We start from the raw sequence: 16353 nt of genomic DNA, 5'->3' as shown, positions 1-16353 counted from the left end.
ACTACATTCATCAAAACATCCTGCAAATTATAATAATTAGTACAAGTAAATAGGTCAATTAAGTATGGCTGTTTGGCTCATAATATCTGTTCCATTTGACCTTCATTTCTGAAGAAGATCACTGTTTAAATCCATACATAATCCTGTTTGTGCCTGTCTTTCTCCGTGATGCATATGGTGCATACTTTCGGACATCTGTCATTTTATAAAATAACCCGTCTTGGTGTTTTGTAGAAGCTGGAGCTGGATCGCTTTATGCTTTATGCTCATGGACCTGATTTATGCCGAGAATCAGATCTGCGCCATGCAATGGCCAACTGCTTTGAAGCATTGATAGGTAAGAAAACTATGCTGTGGCTTTTTTGTTTTTTCAGTTTGCTCTTGGTGAGCATTCACTATATTGTGAACATGAATATACTGTACAGACAGTTAGAGAATTTCATATTCATTAGAAAGGAATGGGGAACTTGTGGCCCAGGGGAGCCACCAACTCATTTTTTCCAGGGACCATCTTTGCCCATGCCATCCCATTTTGACAATGCAATTGCCAAATATCCTCAATTCAGTTTACTGCTGTTTTAATGCAGAAATATATGAACTTTATAAAGGAAATCCTAAACTTACTCTTAGAAAAGGAAAAAAGCCCCCAGGGGGGCGGAGAGATTCTCCCCACAGAAATCCTGAAAAAAATTAAGAATCTCATCAAATACAAAAATTTGACTACATTTGCTTATCATGACTATGCTAAATGTAACCCTTAACCCCTCTTCCAAGAAATATTAAGGCTCGCTATTGAAACTGCCTAACCCTAACCCTAACCCTAACCCTTAAAAATTAAGTCAGGCAGTCATTTTGCTTCCTTTTTAGAAACTGCGGGTGGGGAGTATCATGCAAACTTTTATAAAAGCGAGGCACTTACTTAAATGCTTACTGTACTGATGTTAAGCCAATTGTTTCCTGGTCCGGACATAATGAGAACTTTTTAACATCAGCCAGAAATGAAATTTTGAAGTTATGTGCAAGAGGAGCACTCAGCCCTGAACTCTTCTCAACTTCATAAATAATAGTTTATGGAAGTCAAATTCCTGGTTCTGAGGTTAGCCAGAATGTAGATTACCTTGCTCATGGCTTGATCCAGCAAGGTAGAATTAATCAGACTTTTGTTGCATAACAATGAGGAATTAGATTAGACTTCTGCTGTATGAGCAAGTGTTAAATATGAGATGATCACAGCATTTATGTTGAACTGCATCATTTTAAAATAAATTGCCCTGGTGGAACTAAGGCTACAATCCTATGTGCACTTACCTGGGTGTGAGCTGCATGTTTAAGATTTATTATTATGTCTAATAATATAATTTCTAAAGTGCTTTCAAAACAAATGCTATACAGCATGTGAAAATCAGCAAGCCTTGTCTGCCGGCTTATATTCCCATGAAGAAAGCAAAATAGCAAAGGAAAGGAAACATAATAGAGGGGGAATGAAAGAAAATTAGCTAATGGGTAAGGGCCATAGAGTATAAATGCATCTTGAGAAGCAATTTAAAAATAAAAACTGATTCAGGTATTCTAACATCAAGAGACATGACATCCCCAAATAAGATATAATAGGAGAAAAATGAAGCAAATGATACATTTTGAGTTTTTGAGGGACAAGGAGTAAACTATCTCAGAACAAGGAACAAGAAATGTGTACCTGCAGGCCATTACACCATTACCTGAGAGAAACAGTGGAATTTCTGAATAGATATACTGTACTTGGGATGCCCTGTAAAGCATGGATGGATAGTTAGGGGCCCTCCAGTTTTGATGGCCTTTTGGGCTGGGGTTGATGACACGTGGAGTCTGGCATCTGTGGGGAGTGCCCTTGGATGTAGTGGAAGAAGGTAGTTATGAGAAGAATACAGAGTGTGTGTGCATATTCATGCACTTGTGCATACATACATGTCATGTATGAGTACACATACATACGTATTATATACTCAGCCTCACACACAGACTTTTCTTGCTGGGGTGGAGAAAGCAGGTCTCCCTTCAACTGAGCAGAAAAAGAATGCACTCCTAATCTCTATGCAATCATCTTTCTGAATTGGAGGGATACCATGATCTGGGATGCATTGATACTACCTTGTCACCATCCCGTAACAAGTTCAGCACACCTAAGAACTCTTCTGGGCTTCGGTTATAAGAGTTGCTGTGTGATGCTTCTGATAGGACTACTGATGTTCTTGATTATCTGGACAACTTCTAGATGGCAGTAACTGTAACATCATTTCATAGGACTATCAATCTCCCAGGAGATCAGTGGTCCTGTTGGAGAAATAGAAGTTCGATGTACCTATGTCAAACATATTCCCATTCCTCCAGAAGTCTGTCTGTGATTGGAACAACTGATTTGAAATACAAAGCAGAGAGACCCAAGCCAGAGAGTTCGCAATGCTTTTGTGCCTCTGGGTCTTCCTCCCTCCTGAAACCAATGTCTTGCATAAATATTTTTTGATCAGGCAGAGAGCTCCTTGTGTCTCCTACCCTGTATGTGGACATTGTGTGTGAGAGAGTGTATCTCACATGGTTTCTCTATTTTACAATCTCTCCAGTACACCCACCATAATGTACACACCACCAAAAAGCAGGATTCCTGGTTGATAGACCTATTACTACATGGATCTCCTGGGAGTTTGATATTCCAGTGCAAAGAGAAATAGACCAGGTATCCAATCTCTCCCACAACCAAAGTTAAAATGATCACGGAGGCACAGTAACCAGCAACAACAGGAAAAGGGGCATTTCTTGGCCAATTGAAATGATAACTCATGCCTTAATAATCTCCCATAAAATGGAGCTGCTCCTGAAGAGCATTTGGAAGCTGTCCAGAATGCAATGGAGAGGGCAGTTTGGGACATCACCAATAAAGCCCCACATAGCACATGGCAAGATTATGTGTGAGACCACCTGTCTCCAATTATCTCTGCTCATTCCCACCAGGACCAGCAGGGTTAATGTGCTCCAGGTCATGCACGTGAGACAGTGCTATCTGGTGGGACCTAGACATTGTGCCTTCTGTGTCTCTGCACCTGCCCTGTGGAACAGCAGTTTCCTAGAGATCCAGTCAGCCCCAACCCTCTTGGACTTTCATAAGGCACTGAAGACAGGCATTGGGGCCCAGAGGTTGAGTGAGCCCCATTGGTTGGCTGTATCAGCCCTTCCAGGTAAACCAGACAGGAAACCTGATTAGATGAACTAATTATACTTTATTGTAAAGCTACATTAACAGAATCTTGTAAGTCTGAAACTACAAATCTCCCACCCTCCCTGTTTAGCACTTGAGTGGTCAGGGTGGGTCTTTCATAAGTTTCTTCTTTTGATTACCCTCTCATGGACTTCCTTTCCTTTTATCTGATCATTCCCTAGGCAGCATCTCTTCCCTGTTTTCCAAGGTCATCCTTACATTCCATCACAGATCGTTAGTTGCTGTTTTGGCAATTGAAGTGGAACTAGTTCTACCCTAGGCATGTCGTATATTATTGCGGGGGGATGTTGTATAGTGTTTATCTTTTGTTCCTTTGGTTCTGATTTTTTGTAAGCTACCCAGCGTCACTGCGGTGAGATGGGTAGCTGAAAGAAAGAAAGAAAGTCATGAGGACATGCTCCTCAGAAACAGTAAAGCATCTTTGTGCCATAGCAAGCAGGACATAAGGATGAGCCTTGAATAGTTCAGTTTCAGTAGAATTCCATAAGGAAAATAGATCAAAAGAGGATTGAAAGAGCCAAAGTAATAAAAAGAGCTAAGAAGCAAAATGAACTAGTAGGCATGAGATTGAGTGCAAGAACCAAGGTAAATATTTTAAAAATCTCCCATTATAAGAGTGGGAGAGTGAAGAAATGGGAGGGTGGTGGGACAGAGTTCAGGAGAAGTCAGGCCAAGAGACAGCAAATGCATGCAAGCCAAGGTTTTCTTAAAATGCTATTGTTGGGTATTTCCTCAAATATAACAGAGATATAGATGGATATGACAGATACGTATGGGTAAAGAGAGCTCCTATTGTACAATCACACTAATTAGCTGATGATGGAGGGAGGAGGAAGGATCTAGGTGAGACAGTCACAGGAATTAGAGCATCTAATGGGAAAATCCATGTTTCAGTAAGAAAAGCAGAAAAATAAGAGATAGCAAGATTGTTAAGTTTAGCAGCTTTATGAACTGCTGAAGAACAGTGTAATAAAACACAAGAAATGAACGATGCAGCATAGCAAACAGGAACTAGATTAACACAGAAGCATTGTTAGGAAATGAGATCCCAGTGATCATCAGCAAGTGAAAGAAGAAACGTGAAGTGACTGAAGTGTAAAATACCAGAGAAACAAAACATAATTCTAAATCGGCCATAACAAAATGAGGGAGGTGGGTACAAACAAATGGGCAGAGTCAAGTTGATAATTTATTCCTTAATCCAGATATAGCCACCTAGGAGCCTAATAACCCCCTTCCCAGAAGTGTCATGGTGGATCTTGGATGATGAGATTCAGAAAGTGGCAGCATGTAAGCTCCCCTCTGCATCAGCAGACAGTCTTTTGGCAGCCATGCTGTAAAGAGTTATTAATATTTTTGTTGGCTGAGAGCCACAGTAGAAGTTGGAATTATATCATGCAAATAGGCAGGGGCAGAATATCTTGGTGTGTTGAGGAGGGGAGTTTGAAATTTTCTCATTCTGGGATGTGGGTGGATTTTTTTTTTTTTTTTTGAGATGGATCATAAGCCTTTTGAAATATCCAACCTACTCGGTCTCCAGCCAAAAATCAGAAAATCAAAAATTGATTGACCAATTTCTGCGCCACTTTTCTGGTCAATTGAGCAGTTTGTTGCCAATTTCAGTGACATTTGTTCAGGAGCTCTAAGGGCTGCGAAGAACTGATCCAGGAGCCATGTTTTGGGTCCCCTACTCTGCTATACTGGTTTAGAATAGAATATATGTATCTCTTAAACAGCAGAAGAAATTGAGTTTGATTGTTTTATATGTATCTACCTCTACTTACTCTTGGCTTTGAGTCTTACTGTCCTTTGATTGATACTCTGTGACAACAGGGAGTTGATTTCAGGCAGCAAGGTCAATTTATATAAGACTATGACCAGGTTTATATTTCGACTGATCTGCCTTTCCAGCTATGGGTATTCAAAGCAGCCAACAATAAAGAACAGGTTTGCTCACTTTTCCTGGAAAAATCCATGTCTTATGGATTAGCGTTACATGTGAACCAAACCAGCATAGATGGTTGAAATTATTAAAACAAGCCAAAGCATAGTGTGACATGAGAACACAGTCATATAGATAAAGCTATGGAAATCTGGGCTCAAAAATTTGCTGGAGTGCCAGAATTAAGATCACAGTGTTCCAGGCAAAAATTAATTTCTGGTTAGCAAAGATTTTGTTTCAGCATTATAATTTTGGGACTGAGGTAAGAGACGTTTTGTTGTTCCTATATTAAGCAATTGGAAGTCTGAAATCTTTGCTGCTCAACTGTGAATCACCCTGTGAATCTGACAGTATATCTGGATCTTTTATCCCCCCTCCCCTGCTTTCAGCTCAGCATGATTTCTCCTCTAAGAGGTTGGGGTATGAGCAGTGAGGTTATTATTGGATATCTTGTCTCTTTCTCCTGCATTTTGGCTTGCCTGCGAAAATATATTCTAGGGGTTTTTTTCTCTATTTTTTTTCAAACAACATAACAGCCATAAGGGTTCTGCCTCAGGCTACATTGTGTTTCATCAGATCAAAATAAAGGGGAAAAGCCATCCATCTTAACTCTGCTTTCCTCTTCACGCTGCTTTGGTGTTTAATGTTGAAAAGGAGGGGGAGGATTAGAACTGCGGACTTGTATAACCAAAGATATATATCTCCGGTATAATTCAAATGCTTCAGGTTTTCAGATGAAACAAAGTGGGAAATTGAATTTTCTCTAATAGTGCTATTAATTGGTATAATAAATCAGGTTTTGGGGAAAGGGGTGGGTATATATATCTGTATCTATATCTATATATCTATAGACAGATACAGATTCAGATACAGATACATTTGTCCCCTGCTTGCCTTAAGTTACATAAGAGGAACAGCTGAGTTCAAAGTCTTTGAGAAGGGTCTGAATTATGTTTGGTTTTGCTGAGAATGCTTCAGCGATGGAAGTTGCTTTTGCAACGTTTGCTTTTCAGCACTGAGGTGGCCATTCTTTTTCACAAAAGTGTGGCCAGTCAGATCCAAATAATGAGAGGGGGCCTCTTCAGATCTTCGGGGCAAGGGCCTACCCATAACCTAAGGAAGCTGCCTTCTTGGAATCCTCTACCTCATGGAAAGGACAACCGTCAACAGGGAACAACCTATTCTGTCCAGGGAGGCTCTTTCCATCATTTAAGATCCCTTGCATGAAAAGCCTCCCTAGATGGAAGAGGCTCTCCACCACTGATGGTTGAGTTGTGCATACAGTGTGTGAAATAAGGGGAGGGACGAGTGCAGTCATCTCCATTCTGTATATAGGTAGATGGTCACATTTTCTAATCAAGCATATGCCATTCTGGTATGGAAAGCATAAGCGAGGATTTGCCTCTAGCCTGTCTTCCCAGTCCTGGTGCCCAGATGTGTGCCCTACATCTCCCCAAATTCCTAACCAGTGGCTTTTTGTCTTATTAAGCTAAGTAAGTCTTACTATGCTAAGTAAGAGAGCCAGTTTGGTCTAGTGGTTAAGGTACCAGGCTTGAAACCAGGAGTCTGTGAGTTCTAGTCCCGCCTTAAGCATGAAAGCCAGCTGGGTGACCTCGGGCCAGTCACTCTCTCTCAGCCCAACTCAGTGCAATGTAGACTAGCCTCCCTGTGGTGCATCCTGGGCAACGTGACTTGTCACGGCTAAATAGTGTACACATCTGGCTGCTGGACCACATAAGGATTTCCCAACAAGAAAAAGCAGCATTAACACCAAACTGCTATGCCATACAATTAAAAAAAAATAAAGCTAAGTAGTTAGCCAAAGGAGAAACGGGTTAAATTCAACTAGAGGGTAACACATTGAGCATGATGAAAAGTAAATGTAAAATCTCTCTCAAATCAAGTTCGACATGACCATGTACTTTTCTTGGCAGCAATGAGCAATTGATTTGCCATTGCCTTTTTATTCTAAATACATCTGCATAGGATTTTAGTATGACATTAAACAACTGAAGTATAACTAGAAGAATCAGTGGGGTTATGTGTTCACCATGCACTTGTTTGCTTTTGAAGCTCTGGTTTAAGCAGGTTGATTTACAGGGAAATTAAAAAGCAAAACATGTTTTTTCTGCAAAAAGAAGACTTTTCCATACATTCAGTGGAATTTGCATATGAAGTGAACAAGACAGCACCTGCTCATGGATGCTTGCTGTGTTTTTGCCACATAAGCATGCTTGGAGGAATCTCTGTGCATACAGATCCTATGCATGGGTCAGACCTAGTTGCTGCCAGCCCCTTCCCGCTTTCTAGCTATTATATTAGTGAGCTGAATATGAATCAGTCCCCTATCATGCAGCTGGTCCTGAATTTGCAGGTAAGTGAAACTGAAACACACTCACTTCCAGCCTCAAGCTTGCAACTTCTGTTTTTATTTCTGTTTATCAAATTTTGTCACCACCACCATCTCTCAAAAGAGGGACTCTGGGCAGTTTACAGTAAAGCTAAAAAGAGATTAAAATATTATAAAAACAAGCTGTCATAAGTAAAAATATAAATATAAAATAGACTCCAGGATGGCAATATTAAAAGTTCTAATTTAAATTCATAAGTCCCGGGGAGCCACTTTAGGGCGCTAACCACCCCCAGGATTGACTACCCCCCCTTCCCTCCCCAGGCAAGATAGCAGAGCCAGGTCTTTACCCCATTCCAGAAGGCCAGGAGAGGCCTGCCTCACCTCTGGGGGAAGAGTGTTCCACAGGGCGGGGGGCCATGGCAGAGAAGGCCCACTTCCAGGGCCCTGCCAATCGACAATCTCTCATGGATGGAGTCCGTAGCGTGCCTTCTCTGCCTGACTGAGTGGGACGGGTCAACGTCATGGGGATGAGATGGTCCCTCAGGTAACCTGGACCCATGCCACATAGGGCTTTAAAGATCATAATCAACACCTTGAGTTGGACCCGGAAGCAAACTGGCACCCAATGCAGCTCCCACAGCAAAGGTGGTATGTGCGCCATCCTTGGAGCACCCAAGACTGCTCACGCAGCCGCATTCTGGACCACATGTAGCTTCTGGATACTCTTCAAGGGTAGCCCCATGTAGAGCGCATTGCAATAGTCTATATGGGAGATGACTAGGGCATGAGTGACTCCACAGGGCAGGGGCCACGGCAGAGAAGGCCCTCTTCCTGGGCCCTGCCAATCGACAATCTCTCATGGACAGGGTCTGTAACATGCCTTCTCTGCCTGACCGGGTGCGACTTGAGCTTACAGCTTGCTTCTTTCTTAGAGCCTAAACATTAACATAGGCCTTTTCCTGTTTTCACAGGGGCAGTTTACTTAGAGGGAAGTCTTGAAGAAGCCAAGCAACTGTTTGGACGCCTGCTCTTTAATGACAAGGTACGACTTTGTTTCTGCCTTGATTATGCCCCGCATCATGTAGTGAAAGATTACTGTAATTAAGCACATGCCTGGTTTTCTGCTGTGAAGACAAGGTGCCAAATCAATACAGGAAAAGGCCACCTGTGGTGAGGTTCCATATCTTGCTCAGAAGGAGCACGCTGTGGTCACAAAGTCTGGTAATTTTGACCCAGACGGTCTTTCACATATCGGACAAAATCTGTTTGGGGTGAGCTGGGAAAAAACTGATTGACAGTACTGAAGAGGACATTGGTGAAAAGTGAAGAAATGAGAAGAAAAGGTAAATGAAACCAGTGTGAGATAGTGGTTAGGCTGTGGAGATGGGTTCAGGTTCACCCATAGCCTTGGAAGTTCACTGGATGACTTTGGGCACTTATTTCTTAGTCCAACCTACCTCACAGGGATAACTGTACATCCCTTGAATTCCTGGAGGAAAGGTAAGATTAAAAAACTATCAAACATAGTGAAGAAAACATCACAGGTTGCTGGCTATGAGAAAATCAGAAGCTATAAGCCAGTGTAAAGTTACATGCTTAAATAACTTTGCTTCAGAAGGTCAGACCAAAAGTCTTGCTTTCAACCATCAACACATAGATCCCCTGATGTGTACAGTGACCTTGTAGAATGCGGAAATGCAGCTGAGCTGAGATGTAGGGAAGTAGCAGTGGATAGAGGAAGGGATGAATGCCAGGTGTGTTGCAATAGAGAAGCATTGGCAAAAATTACCAACATGTAGTTTTTGGTTATAGGTTTTTGGTCTTATGCATGCAGGGATATGTGTGAAAAAAGGTGAAAGGTCTCCTGTGCAAGCACCAAGTCATGCCTGACCCTTTGGGGGGCGCCGCTTTTGCGACATTTTCTTGGCAGACTATAGCGGGGTGGTTTGCCATTGCCTCCCCCAGTCGTCACCTTCCCCAGCAAGCTGGGTACTCATTTTACTGACTTCGGAAGGATAGAAGGCTGAGTCAACCTGAGCCGGCCCCCCCGAGAATCCAGCTTCCTCTGGGATCGAACTTGGGTCGCGGGGAGAGCTTCAGTTGCAATACTGCCATCTACCACTCTGCACCACACAAGGCTCTTAAAAGGGATATGTGCAAAATATAATTGTGCTACATGCTCACCTTTGGTTGATTTGTCTTGAGTTTTTCTTCCTTTCCTTTCCTTTCCTTTCCTTTGACTGGAATGAAACTCCTGAATTTTTTGTTACAGAATTTTAAGCAAAAGAAAAAGTAACCCATTATGTAGTTCCTGAATGGTGCGTGTTCTACCTCCACCTAATTGACATGAACTAAATGGAAACACTACAGGCAATTTGAACAAAGAATGCCTGCTTTTTAAAAATAAGTTTGCCAGCACTATTGAATTTGCAAGAAGCAGAGTCAGCATCTTAAGCCATTTCAGCCTTCTGCAGAATGACATTTTATTTAGCAATGTGGAACTTGTTAAATGTTTCCCTTGAGCTTTAAAAACATCTCTCCACGTTTGCAGGACCTGCGGGAAGTATGGCTTAATTATCCGCTACACCCTCTACAAGTAAGTGTCCCCCTTTTCACTAACAAATTTCAGAATAGTTTAAGGATGCCTTGTATTGGTCTTTGTGTGTGTTGACATCTTTGAGCATTCAACATCCACACATGGCCTTTGTGAATTTTTGTAATTAATAAGTGTCGAGTGCTTGGGCTCAAAGGCAGGCAAACATTTTAGAGGAGACAGGCAGGCAGTAATTGGGCAAGCAGATGTCAGTCACGGGGCAGCCATGTGGAAGAGCACCAGTTTGGTGGCACTGGGGAGAGAATAAGCTGGCAACTTTGGTTGTCAAGAGACTTCTCAGGCTGGAAATGTATAACAAATCTCAAAGCCTTATGGAGGCAGGAGTGCTTATGTGGCCTTCTCACGTCACCTGATTCCTCTGGGGTTCAGGAAGACTGTCAGCCTCTCAGCTGGATCTGTCTTCCTGTTCTGCTGAAACAAGAAGCAGACAGAAAGCGGCTTTCTGCAGGCGCTTCTTATTTGAGGCTGGCAGCATGTCCTCATGAAGGAATCTGTTCCCATCTTCTGCTGGGAAGGCTGTTTCTTCCATGACCTCCAGGGCAGGCAAGAAAAAGATGTCTTCCACCATCTCAAATACAGGTTTAAAGATAGAACAGAGCACTTTTTTACAAAGTTCTTAGAGCTCTTTGGAAATGTTCTTTAATGGACTCATCTCTGACGGCCAATCGTATCCAGTTAGTATTCATGGGCAGAAAGGTACAAGATATAAAATAAGTTTATTATCCACAGCTATAGCATGAATACTCAGGTTCTTTGTGGGGATGAATAAGGCAAAATAGATGCTAAAGTAAGAAAAATAATGAATCTTTGTCCACTAATCTTTGTCATGATTTCTACCAACCTCCTAAAATTTTTATTATTTGTATATGAATACCGCAGTGTACTGTGAACAGAATGTCGGTAATGTGTTATAAAGATGGGCAAGTCCCATCATTCATTGGAGCATTGCTTATTTCTAATACTTTTGTAAAATCATACCACTGGCTGAGACATTCCCCCCATTCCATTTTTGCCTTTAGAAAAGCTAATTTCAACAAAAGTGGAACGAGGTCCTATAGAAAAAAAATGCAATTATGTTCCTGTGATATCCCCAAGTTTGAGCATTCCATTTTCACACTTTCAGCAAGCATTCTTGCTAGCTTCCAGCTAAAATAATTTAATAGGAAAATATTAGATTAAAGAAAATTGGCAGAGGATTCTACAGTGAAATAAAACCTTTTGAAATAAGTTTTTACAGTAAAAAAATGGGGAGATTGATTGATTACTTTTATGCCAAAAAAATATTTCAGCATGCAGGTAGTCCCACAGCAGCTGCAAAAATGGAATATATAGATAACATAGTTAATAAGATTGCTAAAAGAAAAAAAAAATCAGCTGGGGGGGGGTAATAAAACTTGGCAATAGCTAAAAAGGTACAATATTTATAAGGTTGGGAGAAGAGAACACATGAGGGTCCCAAACAGTTTTTGAGAACTCTTGAAACTATTATGTTTATAGATGTTCATAGATTACTGAATCTTCCCATATTCAAAGCTAGGTTAAAATCTCCGTCAGGCTGAGCTTGACTCTGGTTGACTTCACAGATACATTCATGGAGTTTTCTTGGCAACACCATAAAAGCACCTGGCCATTGCTTTCTTCCGGGAGGTTCTTTCACCTCCCCGGTCTAGCCTCTAGCCCTGGGATTTTATTGGTGGTCTCCCATCCAAGGGCTGACCAGGTCCAATTCTGCTTAGCTTTTCAAGATCAGCTGAAATCAGCTAGATGCTGTCAGCATATTCCAAATACAGTTCAAATTAAACATACAGTGTAGAGTTTATATTTCGTCGGTCCTTTTCCAACCTAGTACCTTCCAGCTGTTTTTAGATGAAAGGTGGGCAGTCTGTCCTAGCCCTTCAATTATATTGTCTAGAATCATGAAATTGCACTGCTGAAATTTAGCAATGAAAATTGAAATTTGACCAAAATGTAGTGATTAGAGGGTGGAGGGTTTTATTTATTTTTTAATCCACTGCTGATCAATAACTGAAATAGACTTTAGTGATTTTAATTCAGAATTAAGGATGGGACTGGGAGCAAACAATACCTTCTACTCCCATCCTCACCATTAGCCCCACAAAATTGAAATGGCTTTCAACCGAACTTCATTATTTAAGGGTACTTTTTCTGGTTTTAGGATGCAGAAAGAAAGGGGGAGGCATGCTGTTCCTATTTCCCCTTCTTTAATTCTTGCCCCCCTCCAATGGCCTAAAATTAGCTTGAATAATGGCAATGTCATGAGCACTGATGGTGAGCAGGAGGGGGCCTCTATCCAGGGGGGAAAACGCATGCATAGTAGTGAGGAGTTGAGCAGCCATTCAAAGAGACACAGAACAGACCTGCCTTGACTTTTGGGGTTTATCTATCTGGGTTTTTCCCACGCTTCTTCAGTTTGTTAGGATTTTCTGTCTGCTGTAGCAGTAATAAAACGCTAGAGACCTATTCTTCGTCTTGGTGTGGTTCCTGCTTGTCAGGACAGGCAATCTCAGGCCATTTTGAAGGGCATTAAAGGTAGGAATTGAATAGTTTGCCTCACAGATGCCTCCTGATTCCCATCTTTACAATCTGCTCTCCCTCCACAAAAAAATAGGGTAGAAAATGTTGGCTTTCCCCCTCCAAGTGACATCACCAGATGACCTCCTATGACCCTTCAGGAACTTGGAAAGCTGAGTTGGTGTCCAACACTGTATTAGAGTATAAGACAGTGTTTCTCAACCTTGGCAACTTTAAGATATGTGGACTTCAATTCCCAGAGTTGAAGTCCACATATCTTAAAGTTGCCAAGGTTGAGAAACACTGGTATAAGAACTGAAGTCCAGTACATGTGGAGAGATCCAGATTGGGGAAAAGTAGTTACAGAAAACTTTGTATTTTGTTTAATAAAGTATAGTAAAATTAAGCAACCTTGCTGCATAGGAAAAAAGCCTGTGATTTTGAACCTCTTGTTTTGATGGAGATGACCTTCTTCTTTAGCATTTGCCATTAAAAAGAGCTCCATGCTCAGTTCATGCATTATTAGGGTAGTCTTGCAAACTACCAAAATATCTGCTGTCTTGTGATTCAGTCTCATATAGCCAAAGTAAAATGTAAAGTACCTAATCATGCTTCTTTGCTTGCTTTCTGAATTCATCTGTAAGTTTCTCCTCTAAAACTAATTTGTTGTTTTCATTGTTTGATATTGATTTACAGCTGCAAGAATCTAACACCGACAGACAGTTGATTGAGACGTCTCCTGTCCTCCAGAAATTGACTGAGTTTGAGGATGCTATTGGAGTAATTTTTACTCATGTTCGGCTCTTGGCACGGGCTTTTACTTTGAGAACAGTGGGATTTAACCATCTGACGCTGTGAGATTTTTTTTTTCCCCAAACAGATGCCTTGCATTTTCTTTCTGCCAGGAGAGCTGAGGGGCTGTTGTTCTGCATGAAGAGAGATTTGGTGTGGGTCTCACTTGGAGCTGATCTATAGCTGTTTCCCCAGATTTTTCAGAATCTCTGACTTTAGAGGTCCTACCAGAACACCAATGGTTTGCCAGATTTGTAAAGTTCTTTGTTTTAGATTAGTTGTAATTTTATGACAAAAATAGTGAAGGGCAAGAAACAACATTCCCGCTTATCGAGGCACTTAACTATACAAGGTTTGCTTCAGGCCCTGACATAGGTTGGAATCATCTGTTCTGTTTTCAACTAGCCACAATTTGCCATTTTATTCAGATTAAGCAAAGATCAAATCATGGTTTGACCCTGACTTGTTCAGAGGAACCATAGCTGAAAGTAGCCAGAGTTTTTACTTATGCAGAACCATAGTCAAACTGATGTTCTTTCACAGGGACATTTGATGCAAGTCCCTCAATTCCCACATTTTATCTCATGCTTCAGGGGCCATAATCAGAGGATGGAGTTCTTGGGTGATTCCATAATGCAGTTGGTGGCTACCGAGTACTTATTCATACATTTCCCTGATCATCATGAAGGCCACTTGACGGTGAGAGTATCATCCATTATTATTGGCAGGAGCAAAACTGGGATAGTCTGGTGGTGGGAGGAAGCAGAGAAAAAGAGAAAAATCGAGTGAAGACAGCAAGTGAATTATTCTGAGCTTAACTGAATACCAGCAACCTCACCCCTCTACTTGCTCTTAATAGTGTTCTGTTAATTTGAAAAAGTGAATCCTGCCACAATCAAGGAAATGTGATTTATGGAGCCTGAGTGTGATGTCTCTTCTTTAAAACAGATCAATAGCTTTAATAACCATAGGGATTAAGTTATTCCTCAAAAAACTAGAGGTAATTCTTGTTCGTTTGCTGGAGTGTGAAAGCAATTGAAATAGACAGAGACCATTAATATGGGGTGCTGTTCTTGCTATTTAGGGCTAATAGTTCAAGCAGCAACTTTATGAAGTTTGCTTTTCTAGCCTTATCCCAGCTTTTTTATTATTATTAAACTAGACTGTAGGTGGACATCTTGCATTCTAGAAACCTGCATATGACCCTCACCCACAAGAACTGAGGGCTGAAGATCTGTAGGGAGCTTGCAGAAATTGATGGTTGGTTTTCTGCTGCCATTAGTGATAGGAAATCAAGCATTCTAGAAACCAGCAATCTCCACTATGTTTCAGGAAGCTTGCCTCGTTTCGTGTCAGAAGTTCAGGAAATGGAAAGGGGGAAAGTATTAATTAAAAGTTAAAAAGTTAAAAACATTTAATAGAAATATAAAATTTATATTAACTCTAGCCCAATGCTGGGCCACATTGATGGAAGAGGTGTTTCTGATCAGTAAGTCACTGTGTGCATGTCGGTCCCAACGGGCACTGTAAAAGATGGGTAGTTGTTTGAATATTGCCACATTCGCAGCAAACATCCTTGCCCTCAGGGAGAAACCCCCATTTAAAGAGACAGAATGATGAATGGTGGGCATATGTGAAGAAAGGTATGCATGAGTATATGTGAATGAATAAGTGCAGGCAGCTAGAAGTCTGTGGTTCCCTTGAGCCTAAAAATAGTGCCCTCCATTGCTCTAGGATGTGGATGCACAACTTTCAGGGGGTTAAGAGCCACATGTTCTTATGAACTGTACTGGGGAGGCACATCTGCCAGATGAAAAATGGATGAGATCAAATTAGAAAGAGGATATGTCCAGAGTGTGTTTCCCTTTTTCATGTATAGGATTATTTTCCCCCCTCATCCTTCTCCCACCCTATCCAGTCTTAGGACCCTTAATTTTTATTTCACCATTTACCCAAAGCAGGCAGAAAGGGATTACAAAACAACTTGTGGGGGTGCTGGTTGTATCTTCATATATTAAACAATTACAGAATCTAGGAAATTAAACTTTCTATACCGATATCTAACAAGGCAACAGGAGACGACGGCATCCCAGCTGAACTGTTCAAAATCTTGCAAGATGATGCTGTCAAGGTAATGCATGCTATATGCCAGCAAATTTGGAAAACACAAGAATGGCCATCAGACTGGAAAAAATCAACTTATATCCCCATACCAAAAAAGGGAAACACTAAAGAATGTTCAAACTATCGAACAGTGGCACTCATTTCACATGCCAGTAAGGTAATGCTCAAGATCCTGCAAGGTAGACTTCAGCAGTTCATGGAGCGAGAATTGCCAGATGTACAAGCTGGGTTTAGAAAAGGCAGAGGAACTAGAGACCAAATTGCCAATATCCGCTGGATAATGGAAAAAGCCAGGGAGTTTCAGAAAAACATCTATTTCTGTTTTATTGACTATTCTAAAGCCTTTGACTGTGTGGACCATAACAAATTGTGGCAAGTTCTTAGTGGTATGGGGATACCAAGTCATCTTGTATGCCTCCTGAAGAATCTGTATAACGACCAAGTAGCAACAGTAAGAACAGACCACGGAACAACAGACTGGTTTAAGATTGGGAAAGGAGTACGGCAGGGCTGTATACTCTCACCCTACCTATTCAACTTGTATGCAGAACACATCATGCGACAAGCTGGCCTTGAGGAATCCAAGGCTGGAGTTAAAATCTCTGGAAGAAACATTAACAATCTCAGATATGCAGATGATACCACTTTGATGGCTGAAAGTGAAGAGGAACTGAGGAGCCTTATGATGAAGGTGAAAGAAGAAAGTGCAAAAGCTGGTTTGCAGCTAAACCTCAAAAAAACCAAGA

General features: G+C 41.3%; 1 protein-coding gene across 3 annotated transcripts in view; it reads left to right on the top strand.

Moving 5' to 3' along the window:
* The window catches only part of DROSHA (drosha ribonuclease III), a 101019-nt gene that overhangs the window by 69492 nt on the left and 15174 nt on the right, over positions 1–16353 (top strand). For all 3 annotated transcript variants that reach the window (XM_063298775.1, XM_063298772.1, XM_063298774.1), the window contains 5 exons: positions 235–337; positions 8517–8587; positions 10097–10141; positions 13388–13545; positions 14077–14182. In XM_063298775.1, coding sequence (XP_063154845.1) covers positions 235–337; positions 8517–8587; positions 10097–10141; positions 13388–13545; positions 14077–14182 — 483 coding nt within the window. The remainder of the gene's footprint in view (positions 1–234; positions 338–8516; positions 8588–10096; positions 10142–13387; positions 13546–14076; positions 14183–16353) is intronic.

This window comes from Candoia aspera, chromosome 3 (genome assembly GCF_035149785.1).
Source record: "Candoia aspera isolate rCanAsp1 chromosome 3, rCanAsp1.hap2, whole genome shotgun sequence".
Lineage (NCBI taxonomy): Eukaryota > Metazoa > Chordata > Lepidosauria > Squamata > Boidae > Candoia > Candoia aspera.
Note: the sequence above shows the minus strand (reverse complement) of the source record. Positions and strands in the feature narration are given on the sequence as shown.